A 14,015-nucleotide genomic window follows, 5' to 3' on the forward strand; every position below is an offset into this window, starting at 1 on the left:
TCCTCCTTCAGCTCTTTGATACAATTCTCAAATTTTCCATACAGAGTTTCAATGGCTGAAACCAAAGAAACACATGTGAGACTATCCTCCAGTTGTCTCATTTGGTCAGTGGAATGGCCAACCATATGAGGAGCTCCACCATAATTTCTTGCCTTCATCCATGCTTTTCCAGGGTTTAGGATTCCATGGAAGGTCATGTCTGGATGGGTACCTCATAAGAGCTGCCAGTAAAAGGCATGTCCACAGAGAAACCTTACCAAGACACCTGCCTAGATGTCCATCTATTCCACTATCTTTTGAGAGAGTTCCCAGCTGAGATGCTGACTTGTCTCCCACTATTAGAGCTGGTGCACATGTATTGAAACACCTGCCAAGCCAGGTTAGAATTGGCTCATTCTCTGCTCTGATGTAATCCTTTCCCACATGCCTAATCTCCTGTCTGGGGGCATTTGCTGCTTGGATGTCATCATCTTCTGTGTCTGTCTCATCTTCCTGAAGATGCTGTCCCCATAATCCTGATGCTACTCTCCTAAGGATTTCTTTAACTTCAGAAGCACCTCCATTAGATGCTGTCCTACCAGAACTTGTATCTTGTCCTGCATTTCCACTATCCTGTGACAGTCTCAATAATTCAGCTATGTCTTTAAGACAAACCTTCTCTTCATCCTCAGGATCTTTTTTAACAGAAGGTCCCTCACCAGTAGAAGAATCTTGCTGCTCTCCTCTGTCTTGACGCTCCCCTGCATCAGCTCCAGCATCTGCCTTTTGCCTACCTCTCCTATCTAAAGCTGCTACTTGCTTAACTGGGGCTGTGTTTGAATTTACAGCAGGTTTAACAGAAGCTGACAGGTTTTGAGACAAAGCAGCTGTTGCAGAGGCCACTTTATTAGAAACCTTTATTAGAATAAACCAAACCAGGTTGGAAGAGACCTTCAAGATCATCGTGTCCAACCCATCAACCAATCCAACCCACCCAAACAGCTAACCCATGGCACCAAGCACCCCATCAAGTCTCCTCCTGAACACCTTCAATGACGGCGACTCCACCACCTCCCCGGGCAACCCATTCCATAGCGCAATCACTCTTTCTGTATAGAACTTCTTCCTAACATCCAACCTGAACCTTCCCTGGTGCAGCCTGAGACTGTGTCCTCTTGTTCTGGTACTGGATGCCTGGGAGAAGAGACCATCATCAGCCTGTCTACAACCTCCCTTCAGGTAGTTGTAGAGAGTGATAAGGTCACCCCTGAGTCTCCTCCTATCTCCTCATCACTAGAAATCTGTAGATTTGAGTTAGAACTGCTTCTCCTACGTCTGGGTCTGCATTTAAAAATGAAACAGGTCTTAGATACTCGCCTCTCATGGTACAGTGCAATTAACATCTACACAACTATTATTACCAACAGCAGATTCACACACAGCAAATAAATCACTTTCAGATCCCAGCTATTACTGAGGATAACCTTTTTGCCTACTGGATTGCTAAACTCGTAAATTTCATAGAATCATAGAATCAATAAGGTTGGGAAAGACGTCAAAGATCATCAAGTCCAACCTGTCACCCAAGACCTCACAAGGCAGACCCCATCAGTGGGTAATGTCATTGCTGTCACATTCCCGTATCTCTTAAGCCAGAAAAATCCCCAAAATTGATCATATAACAACTGAATTTTATACTTAAATCGAAGGTACAATTTATACATCAAATATCTCCCAAGCTTATCAAACATTAATCCAATAATACACTTGTAAACAATCATGGTCAGAGCAGAATATATCGAATGCCACAGAATCCAAAATAACTTCATTTTTGATCTCCCTAATCTGAACAGAAATAAATCAAGCAATCTTGCCCCACATCTGGAAGCCAACTATTTTGTGTAATGTGGTAGTTTAGCCCACCAGTATTAACAAAAACTTGTCTCAACTCAGTCAGGGAAAGCAAATGGAAGCTATATTTACAAGCGAAACTACACTCTACAATGGAATGCAATGAATATGTACAAATATACAGTATTTACAATATTATACAGGTATTTACAGGGAGAAATCAGCACAGAAATGCCCCATTTCCCCCCTAAATTCCCCCCACCCCCCCCCAATATTTAATTAGAAGAAAAGAAAAAGATATGTTTGAGAGTTCTGTTAGCTTAAAAAGAAATGTTAGAAATTCTTATCTGGTCAAGGGCAGAATCGTTATCTTCCTGAAAGCCGTGCAAGTAACGGCAATAGCAGCAAGAAAGAGAAAAAGAGGAACTGAACTGGAATGCAAGATTGTTAGAATACATCCCGCACATCTGACCAATGAAATTAGTTTAGAATAATCTTTTGTTTTCCTTTTTACAACCAACTGTGATTTGTTTACATTTCTCCACTCTTCTGCTCAAAAATCTGCAGCTAACTTTTAAAGGCATAGCCTAAAACTGTCACACCAGCTTAAGTTCTAACTGGGCTTTTGCCTCTCTAATTTTGTTCCTACATGACCTAACAAGATTCTTAAACACATCTCGAGTTTTCTTCCCCTCTTTCCAAAGGTGATACACCTTCTTTTTGTCCTTAAATTCCTTCAAAAGATGCTTGCTAATCCTTGGAACCTTCTCTTCTGCAGACTGAATAGCCCCAACTCTCTCATCTGTCCTCATAGGAGAGGTGCTCCAGCCCTCTAATTGTCCTCACGGCCCTTCCCTGGATATGTTCCAGCACCTCCAGATCCTTCCTGTAATAGGGGCTCCATTATCATATGCTACCTCTTGTTTCCTCTGCATTTCAGCTTCTTGATAAACCCAGCCTATCAGAAAGAATGCTGACATTGCTAGATGTTTTGCTACAATCAATAATTTTCAAGACATGAACGCAAAAAGCCCTGGGAAGTCTGACTGGTCTCACTGCTGCCCTCATCATGAGTGGGAGACTGGACTAAATGAGTGGAATAGAGACATTCTGAGACCCTTTCAGCTCGAGTTACTCTGTGATTCTTAATGCACCTGAGAAGCTGTAATTTTTAATAGGAGTTTTGATGCAAGACCCTCAGGAAGCAAGAGAACTTTTCCTGTGTATGCCTGTGAATGTTATTCATATGCAAGCATAGGAAAACCAGCTGGCTTTCCATGGTACTGTCTTCAGGGACTAATCCATAAACAGTAAACACAGTTGGCCAGGCTGACTTACATCAGTATTTCTGGCAGGCCTAACACTTCTCAAAGTACTCAGCATGGCAATTTCAATTGTGACCTGCAAGAAGACCAGTAATTCTTCAATGGCAACAGCAAGCAAGACGTGCAGTGACAGACACTGTATTGATAAAGTATTGTACTAACAGATAAGAGGCTACATTCAAACACCTTCCCTGTGAAGAGCCTTTCACAACAGAGAAACTCCTTGCACAAAGATACTTTTTTCCTGCATTTCATTCTTCAGTGAAATCCAACATTTTAAAGAACACCAACAACTACACTCCCTTCTGCCCTTTGTTTTACATGCTTGGATGACCACATTTTTAGAACAGGTCAACCAAATTCCAGAGCAGTTTATCAGTCAGTTAACAAGCTGTAATACCTTGCCTGCATACCAAGGTCAAATATTTCTCTAGTACTGCTTTTTATAAGGCCTCATCAACATTTTAAATAAGATAACATTCTTATCTCTATATCCAAGATATTTTGCAACTTTATGCCATCTATCACACTCAGCATATCTTTACCAGATCACATTTAGAAACAGTCCACATACCTCCCAAGAATATGTTTTCCAACCTTATTTTTTCCCACCATATTATCTTTCAACTTTTCTGTTTGGTACCTCTAACAGAAATTAAATTATAAAATAGGAAACATCCCAGAATTCTACAGTATTGAAGTATTCTACAGTATTGAAGTATTGAAGTTGGTGAGGGGTTTGGAACACAAGCCCTATGAGGAAAGACTGAGGGAGCTGGGGTTGCTCAGCCTGGGGTTGCTCAGCCTGGAGAAGAGGAGACTCAGGGGTGACCTTATCACTCTCTACAACTACCTGAAGGGAGGTTGTAGACAGGCTGATGATGGTCTCTTCTCCCAGGCACCCAGTACCAGAATAAGAGGACACAGTCTCAGGCTGCGCCAGGGGAGGTTCAGGTTGGATATTAGGAAGAAGTTCTACACAGAGAGAGTGATTGCCCATTGGAATGGGCTGCCTGAGGAGGTGGTGGAGTCGCCGTCATTGGAGGTGTTCAGGAGGAGACTTGATGGGGTGCTTGGTGCCATGGGTTAGCTGTTTGGGTGGGTTGGATTGGTTGATGGGTTGGACACGATGATCTTGAAGGTCTCTTCCAACCTGGTTTGGTTTATTCTAAATAAAGCTTTATTCTAAGTATTCATTAAAAAGATAGGCTGCAGGACTCATTAATCCAGACTCACACTTGCTTTTACCATGTATAGTCATATAAATGAGTTTTGTTCTGCCTCCTAAAAAAATCCCAGTCTAAAAATGTTTCAATTTATCTTCCTTCCTCCAGTCTCAGCAAGCTGATATTTATATTTTCCGTAACATAAAAGACAAAAGCTGTGCTGGCCTGCAAATGAATGGCTACTTAGCCTGGCCTAATACACTATTCTTAGCTGCTGATGTAAGTAATCACACATGTGGCAACATTTGCATTCAGGTTTCAGAGAATCTTCTGCTGCCTGCCTGCAGATGTTGCTTTGGAAAGCTGGCTAGTGAACCAACATAACGTATGGGAAAAGGGTGCTCTGGTATAGCACACAACACTTCATTTCCATTTCCTTGTCTGTCCAGTAAATAGGTATCTTTCCACAAAAAGTTATTTTTGGCTAGATGTTGTAACTGGCTGGATTAAGCTATCATTTTACCTGGGAAGCATCACGCAAGCTATGCAACAGCCTTGGTTAATCTTACCTGAACTTCTGGACCTAACTGATTGAATCAGCTAATGAAATGCCACAGAATATCTTTAAGTCATAGATTCTGAAATTAGGCCTTAAAATTCTCTTCACACAGCCATAGGGGAATTAGGAATGGCAAGGTTTGTAAGGAAGATTCATACATTTCATTAAATCATCTGATGAATGGGGACTGGGAAGAGAGACAACACTTCCACGCTCACATGGCAAGCCTTCCTTGAGGTCAAAGAAAGAAACAGCAGCTATCAACCAATCTCAAACTAATCTTCACTTCTCAAGGCTGCAAAAATATGGTTCCCATGGGACAGTAAACAGTCAGATGCCTACATTCATACTCATCTGGTGCTTTAAAACATAAAACCAGGGAAATGAAACAGCAGAGATCAGCAGTGTCCTGATGTGTCCCTCACAGTTTGCCTATTGCAAGGTTAGCCATAGGGCTCAGTGTGGGGCAAGAAGTGCTGTTGTTGTTTTTCTCTGCTATGACCTAAGTAGTTAAACCCTGTGACCAGGTTCAGCTGGCAGAAACAAAACACTCAGCCTGTCTATACTACAAGGAATCATCACCTGTCAGCAGCAATCTCTACATTTCCCTGGTCAATAAAGTCTTCACCTTACCAGTACAGATCAGCTGCAGCCCAATAATATGCTAAAGCAGTTACTTTAATTCCTCAAACTTCTAAGCATTGTTTATCAACAGTTTTCATCTTTCCTGAGACCAGTCTGTCTCAGATAGCTTTCCTCTTATGTCAGTCATCAGGACAGGACACGCAATGCAACATTTCCAATACCTTAGGTGTGTATTATGGAGATGTAAAAAGATCGAGTCAGATAAAAATGAGGAAAATACGCTACCCATCAAATCCTCAGATTCTGTTGGAGGACAAGTCCCCTATACCTTACAAAGCACTGAAGGATTCCAAAGTGTAGTGTTGTAACAGCCCACAAACACAACCTCTGCCACCACACATTAGAAAACTGCTACTGAACAGCAGCAGCTGCCTTCATATCACATACTGATTGCAAAATGGATAGGAAGGGCCATAAATCCACCTGACAGGCACTGGCACATTTGTTTCCCAGTGAAACTGAAGTGAAGTAACAGCAAGGAGTAGGACATAATGTACATAATAAGCAATTTCACAACTCTTGGGAGTTTTGTGTTAGAAAAGGTCACTGCAGGCCTAAAAGTATTATAAAATACAGTACTTTGGTGCAGAAGCACAGGTAAAGTAAGCAAGGGGGCACAGATACTAGAAGCTCATCTAGCTATAACCCAGAACTAGAGAGAGACCTAGCAGCAGTAACAAATGAAATGCACCAAAAATGTCGAAGCTATATGCAATGATAGAAAGTTTGCGTTGTCATGCAAAACATTCTTCAACAGCATGAATGGATCTTACAGAATTTATATTACACATGAAAATATTTTAAACCAAAAATAATTTCACTGTTTTCATTACAGTGGAAGCACTGTGTGTTTTTTCCAATATACAAATCAGTACCAAATATTGGTAAAAACTCCTGACACATTTACACTACTGCTCTCTAAACTGATCTACCAATGCATCCCCTTTGGCTGCTTTCTTGGCCAGAAGCCAGTTAGCAAAACTGGTGACCTCAGATCACCTTTTTTCCAGAATGCTACAAAATTACATTTGAGCTATTTCTTTTTTCCTGCATTCACTGCTATATGTTGAAAATTTAGGCTGAGCTTAAAGTCATGTCGTTCAACCTGAATAGTTGTGCCACCCACTTTCACTACAATTATCCATATTCTGTATTAGCTCAGTTTTAAAGAACAGAAGCAAACACTGCTGCAAATATATATGACTGCATGTACCCATAAGAGGTCACATGCACAGCCTTGGCAAGGGCTCCATATTAAGCTCTAAGTAAAAGCTAGTGAAAAAGAAAAACTGGGATCACAATGTTTCTTCTGTATCTACTACTGCCTGTCTGACAAGCTACTAGTAGCACTGTATATCCAGCCCTGAGCCTGCTAATGAAGCACACATGTCAAGACTTGTCTGAAGCATAAAACATCTCAGATCAGTCCCTCCCTTGCCTGTGGTGTGTGTGCCTCTGAGTGCACATGCACACTATCTCTCTCTCTCTCTGCCCTGTCTTCTCCCTAGAGCATCATACCATTAACAGGAACACACTGTGTAATATCAAGCTTTGGTCTGAACACCAAGAAAATCTACTTCCCACTGTTAAATGAATGCCAGATAATCTCTGCAATGAGAACAGCCTATACAAAACAGAGTAAAGGGAGAAGAGCAAGCCAAGCTTAGTAAAGCAACACAACTACATCCACAGGCTGTCCAAAGAGAGAATAAGGCTGAAGTAAAAGGCAGCCTTAAGACCAGGTCAGCTTCATGACCAGTGTGCAGGTTGTAACTGCTTGAAAAGTGCTGCAATACTATGTTCTCACACACACATATTCTGCTGCTGTCATAGTGACAGGTCCTGAACCACACGATTCCAAAATGCTGACCAAGCTGAATATGGCCCAATAGGATTAAAGTGTGTTTGTGCAATACTTCTGAGAAACCCCTGTTCTGACATATGCCACAATCTTAAGGGGATTCTAAAGACAGGTGGAATGGGAGGGTGAAGGAAAAAGGGATGGTAAGCTGTCCAGACACAGAAGCCATAGCATTATGTCACACTGGTCTTGTTTCATGGATTTACACCAGCGGTGAACAGGACCCTTCCACTCTTTGGAGACAGCAGTCATGCCAGCAGGCTGAGCGGCTCACCCAAGACCATCCTCAACCAAGGCATTTCTCATCAGCCAGCCCTTTTGAAGGCTGTGTGCTACTTACGTCACGTGTCTTCCAGTCATTCACCTAATGGTTCTGGTTCCTACTCCCAGCAGCTTCCCCATCTGTGCACATACCTGGCACCCCGCTGGAGGGAGGGGGAGAGGGCAGCCCTAGCCAATCCACCCAAATCTCTGTGCCCTTACCGTCTCGGGGTCGTTCTCAAACACCTCTCGGGCCTCCTCCTTGCTGCAGTGCTCCTCCACGCACTCCCTCTCTAGGTGCCCTTGCTTGGTCTCCTCGAAGATCTGGTAGGCTCGCCGCTGCCGCTGTCGCAGGAACTGGGCAGCCTCCGGGGCGCGCAGCAGCACAGCTGGGCCGCCGATCGCCAGGGCAGCGGCCGGGGGAGAAGGGGGAAGGAGAGGCAGCGATGAGCGGCTAAGGGGCCACACATACACACATCCCCCAAACCGCCCGAGCGGGGGGCACCAGCCGCCCCGCCATGGGGCACCGAGTCCTCTCCTTGTCCGACGCCCCGCCCGCGTGTCTCCGCAGCCTAGGCGCGGCCCCTCACACCGGCGACCCCGCTGCCCCTCCGGCATCCCCCGCTGCCGCTCCGGCATCCCCCGCTGCAACTGCTGCCGCCGCCTCCTTCCCCACCGCAGCCGTGAAGCTGCGCATCTCCCCGCTCCACACCTCCATGGCAGCCCCGGTAGTTCCAGCACCCCGCACACACAGAGAGCGACGGGAGGTGCTTGAGCGGCGTGTGCGGAGGGATGGGCACCCCCAGGCCCGGTCACCCCCGGGCCCCGACTCCTCCCGCAGTACTCACTCTGCGAAGAGTCCGCCACCAGCAGCACGAACAGCAGGGCGGCCCCAAGGCGCGCCGCGGGATGCGGCATGATGCGGCAGCGGCAGCGGCGGCGGCTGGGGCCGGGCCGGGCCGGGCGGAGCGGAGCAGTGGGGAGCGGCGCACAACGGGGCGGGCGGCGGCGCGGGCGGGGAGCACGCTGCTACTGCGGGAGCGCGGCGCCAAGCAGCACAGCGGGGGGACCGGGGAGCCGATCGCCCGCCCTACCCAATCACTCGCCAAGTCAGCGCCGAGCGCGGCACCAGGGACACACCTCACGGCGCGGCAGCGGCCCGGCCCCGCGTTACCTGCCCGGCAGATTGGGGGTACTGACGCGGGCTTGATGGGCACGCAGCGTGGGCGGGAGGGCATGGCTTTTTAATAGCTCTGGGGCTCAATGGTAGAGAGGGAGAAGCTGGCACCAAACCCAGCCTGGCTCTGCTTTCAGACAGAAATTTGGGTTCTCCACACATCCCAGTGCACATTTTCTTCACAACTAAATTGCCAGTTTGTTCCAGTATTTTAGGATAAACTCCTCAGGAAATAGATGAAAGTGCTTTATACCGACAAGCTGCAACTGTTCTTTACTGTCACTTGTCCGTCCGTAGTTACAGGGGGCGCATCCGATGAAGGAAACCCTCTTAGCTGTAACCCAGAGCTGTTGGGTCAGAGCCCAGAGGTGCACTCAGACTGCGTTTTGCCGCTGCTATGAAGCCACCCCTGTTATCTGTACTGTCCTGCAGATGGGTGAAAGTGACAGCTAACCCCAAATCTAGACATTCTTCAAGAAAACTTTAATGGCAAAACTTGTATGAAAAAATATCTAGTGTACTTTTAGTATTTTTATCTAATACAAATTAGTGTCTCCCTAATAAATTTCTCCATCTAGAATGTAACAAGGATAAACAAAATATTTATATTTCACATAGGTGAAGTAAAGTACATGAAAACATCAGAGCCAGCCTGCTTGTGCAAAGGAGCCATCCCATGGCTGGTATCCTCCAGTCTTGAGAAGAGAAGGCTGAGAGGTGATCTTAAAAATGTCTAAAAATATCTGAGGTATGGGTGTCAGGATGAAGGTGATATTCTCTTTTTGGTGGTGCCCAGGGATAAGACAAGGAACAACATGTACAAGTTAGAGCACAGGAGGTTCCACCTCAACACAAGGAGACACTCCTGTACAGTGAGAGTGACAGAGCACTGGAAGGGGGTTCCTCAAAGAGATTGTGGAGTGTCCTTCTCTGGAAAATTTCCAAACCCGCCTGGATGCATTCCTGTGTGAACTGCCGTAGGTGATCCTGCTTTAGCAGGGGAGTTGGACTCAATTATCTGTTAGAGGTGCCATCCAACCCCCGAAATTCTGTGATTCTGTGATTCTGCCCAACAACAGCCAATAGCAGACATACAGGTAAGAGGTATAAAAACATCTAAGCCATGATGGACTGATTTTTTTTCTTTCTATTTTCACCTTCTGAAGTGCAGAGGAAGAGCTCTCTTAGGTAAAAACTGTGTCCACTGTCACAGTTACAGGCATGAATGTGCCTTTTCTCCATTAATTTTTCAAATAGACTTTTGATCTATTGGTAAAATGTTTGCCAGGTAACAGGATTTGAGTCAGTTATTCTAAATTCTGATGAGTATCAGTTGATTTGTCTTCCTTACCTAATCCCAAAACAAAAGTCAAGGTAGGATTTGCCTTTCAGTGCAAGTCCTTCCTTTCTTCTTTCCTTCTTCCTGGGCACACACCAAATATGCTCAGCACATTTAGATCTGGAACTAAAGTGGTGTGAACTACAATTTGTACCCTGATGCTGTGAAATAAGCTGGAGATTTCAAGGACAGGAAGGTCTGCACTGTCATCATCCCCTCTGAACCTGTCTTGATTACAGGTCAATGGGATTTCTTTTCATTAGAAATCAAAATGGTGACTGAAAATGGCTTTAGACACCAGCAAAAGGAAATTGCTTATCTAGGCAGTGGCACTCCATCTGTGGCAAGTCAGCCAGTGTGCAAACTTCTGGGTAGAGCATGTCACTCTCCTCCATGTGTGACCTCTCAGATTAAATGCACTGAGTAAAAGCACCAAAACTCCTGCCCCAGCCTACAGTACATCACAGCTCTCGGTTCCTTAAATACCTCTGTAGGTCATAACAAGGGGTCAGGTGGGGATGAGGGGCCAGAGGGTCTGGGTTTTGTGCAGTTTGAGTCCTTACAATGCAATTAGCACCAAGCCTGTGGGAGGCAGCAAACCCCATGGTGCTGTTCTATTTGTCATTACAAGAGGCTGCAGAGAAGGAGAACCTGAAGGAGATTCTTTACATAACTGATTCTGCTTTTTACATTTCACTCCCTTTGAAAAGACTACTTTTGAAAAGAACAGCTTTACTTTCCCAGTTTTTGAAAAAGTCCTCTGGATCCCTGGGATCCAAGCATTAGGAAAGAGAGTGAAATACTTGTCCAGGAAGCCCAGCTCCTTTACCATGCATAGCTCTGGGTAGATGTAGGATGTCCCTGACAGGTAATTTACCTCAAAAAAGCAGCACCTCAAAGGTCCTACTGTCTTCACACACAAAAATTTTGATTATGTGGAACATCACACACAAAATACCTAGTGAAACAGTGTCATTTAGAAGAGATGAGGATTTGCATTTCTGTTTCTTCCAAAGGTCAAAGAGCTCCTGCAGCAATGTGTGGAGCTTCCCCCAAGGGACCTAAGTTAATGAGAAAAATAATTGGTTCCTGGGCTAAAAATTTAAGATATCTTCTCATCAGCAGCAGGAACTGAACTCAGAGTGCAAAGCAGGAATCTTTCTTGGTACCTGTGCAATCCCTGCAATCCCTGCTGCTTGGGAAACCCATGCAGTAGAACAGTCTGGGCCTTCTCTTAAGATACCACTGACACAGATGAGCTGCAGGCTTTTGCACAGCCTGCATTTTTCTTTTCAAAACCAAGAGAGTTTGAAATTCATCAGCTTCACTTAATGTCTGGCAATAAAATGAATCAAAACAAATAAAAATTGTAAAGTGTTTGTATTAATGAGAAGAGAAAGATGGAAGGGTAAAGGCAAATAGGATGCAAGCCTTCTAAGATTTCAAGGCACTTGGTGTGAACAACGGATGGTCATACAACTCTGTTGAAAGATGCTACTAACGCAAGTGTGAAATCTTATTAAAAGATAAAGCTTGATGAAGAAAGAATGGTGATGAAAAAGCATCTGCCAGAAAGATGAGAAACTGCAGCTAAAAACAACTAGAAAACATGTTTTGATTCAGACTATTTTCAGATCCCTGGACAAATGTGAAAAATTACTCTCCCTTTCCCTCTTCCAAATTTAAATCCTTTTCTGCAGCCACACAAACATGTCTTTGTTTACATCAGGTCAGTTTGTGGGAGGATGTGAAATTTCATCAAGAACTCTCAAATAATGCTAGTGGCATAAAATTCCTTTTATCTAGTATGTTTCAATTTTCTAGTTAAAACAAACACAAAAGACCCCATTATACCACATAACTTCTTCATCTCAGTGATGAAGAAACTACAGTGGCTTGTCCAATTGCCAGGAAGGAGTCAAGAGAAAAGGTGGTGTCAACACATGGAACCCATTTCTGATTTACACTGAGGACAAGAGTTCAACAAGCCTGAACCCCCAAACCAGGCTCCCTGAATATGAATGAGCTTTTGAGTGATGTAAGGTATTTCCTAAATATTAATAGTGGGTGTGATTTGTGTTTTATTAGCACAGATGTATATTAGTATACTGTGTGTGAAGTCCTCATGGTTTCTTTTCTTATGAGTTCCGTATGTGTTTGTTTCTAGGGGATTTTTAGACACTTAAATAAAGCCTAAAGTAAGTATAAATAAATTCAAGGGTGACAGGAGTAGTAAAAGAACACTGCAGCAAACCAGTAAGAGCGACCATAAGCCCCTACCATGTGTTATGCCCTACAAAACTGCATGAGGGATAGCATAAATCCTGGGTTGGATAGTAAACGAGTGTGAGCTGTGTCTCAGAGGCAGGAGTGAGTTGACTGGTGTCCATTACTACCTTTGAAACAAGTTTCTTTGTGGAAGAGCATGATGCATAACTTAAAAACTACTTATATGCAGAACAAAAAGTTGGCTTAGTGGAAGTCAGTGACTACATTCCCAGTTATATCACCCAGTATAATGGGACAGTGAGGGGTGAAACCGTAGTTTTCAAGAGATGTAACTCTTGCAAATGCTCTGAGCTCTTAGAGGAGACCCCATACTGAAGCAGCCTCCATGCACTGATATGGATTTGGAAGAAGGGAGAAGAGCTGTCACTGCAGAGCAGCTCCCAAAGCCTGTTCCCTAGAGCAACTGCTGGTGATTTGGAAGAGTTGCCTGGTAACAAGGAGTTGCTTTCTTCTCATTTCCACCTGTTAAAATTGCATTGAAAGGAGCTGAATAATACCAGAATAGAAACCTAGCTTATAATTTGTCAGGTATTGTAACAAAATGTATGTAACAGGTATGTAACAAAATAGGAGCATCTCTAAATTGTTTACCATGATGACATACTTTCTTAGTAGCAAAGTAAGCAAGTAAGCAAAACTGTTTCCACCTTTTGCCACAGGGACCTTTCTTCTGTGGATGTGTTTTATTTAAGCAGACATAAAAGCTAGTAAGGGCTTGTGGTGATCAGTGAAGCAACACTGTGGTTTCCATAGAATCATAGAATCATTAAGGCTGGAAAAGACCTCTAAGATCACCAAGTCCAGCTGTCAACCACCTTTTTCTTATTAGCAGCAGAAAGCAGTGACCTCCTTACCAAAGCCAAGCACATCCATTCTTTTATTGTCTCTAAATCAAAGTCAAACAAATGGGGTAAGATGAGTGAAAATCCCACAGATGTGAAGACCCTGAAAACAGAAGCCAGTTGCTATTTCTGTTTTATGTGCACACACAACCCTGGCCATCTGTTTTTGTGTATAGATAGACATACAGATTCGGTGGCTGAAAATATATTCACTAAAGATGACAAAGACGATATTTTGCCCTCTGGATGACATCTTCATTATTTTGTATTTAAAGGAGACAAGTCTTTGCAGTAGAATTCTGGTGGCCTGATGTTGCAGAATCAAAATGGGGATTTCTGTAATCTTAAAGAGATTAGCTCCTTCTTCCAACAAGGTTTGTCAGTGGGATGCTATAACCTCTGGCATGTGTGAAGGATAGGGAGAAATTAATAGCAGAAGGTATTGTGCCAGAGCAGGACAAGAAATAGACACAACCAAGACACTGAAAAGTCATTTCTGGAAAGTGCATGATAAGATAAGTATTAAACACCAAAATTTGGATTTACTATTGAATGGACAATAGAATATCTGCTGTGCTGGTTTGTCCACTCAAATGAAAATACATAAATCTGTTTTGATAATATAATATTAATATAACAATAGTATTCTGTTAAGCCCTCAGCACAAGAAGGGCATTAACTTTTTGCAGCAGGGAAGGGCCACAAAAAAGATCAGAAGGCT

At 43.9% G+C, this 14,015-nt stretch overlaps 1 protein-coding gene across 1 annotated transcript in view; it reads right to left on the reverse strand.

Moving 5' to 3' along the window:
* GAS6 (growth arrest specific 6) overlaps positions 1–8,580 on the reverse strand; it is a 49,184-nt gene extending 40,604 nt beyond the window's left edge. Inside the window, exons 1-2 of the mRNA XM_068137222.1 lie at positions 8,496–8,580; positions 7,870–8,036 (exon numbers count right to left, since the gene is read on the reverse strand). Coding sequence (XP_067993323.1) covers positions 7,870–8,036; positions 8,496–8,565 — 237 coding nt within the window. The 5' untranslated portion in view covers positions 8,566–8,580. The remainder of the gene's footprint in view (positions 1–7,869; positions 8,037–8,495) is intronic.
* Between the last annotated feature and the right edge of the window lie 5,435 nt (positions 8,581–14,015).

Source organism: Melanerpes formicivorus, unplaced genomic scaffold, assembly GCF_026170545.1.
Source record: "Melanerpes formicivorus ecotype bairdi unplaced genomic scaffold, bMelFor1.0.p_v2 SCAF_1, whole genome shotgun sequence".
In the NCBI taxonomy this organism is placed as follows: Eukaryota; Metazoa; Chordata; class Aves; order Piciformes; family Picidae; genus Melanerpes; species Melanerpes formicivorus.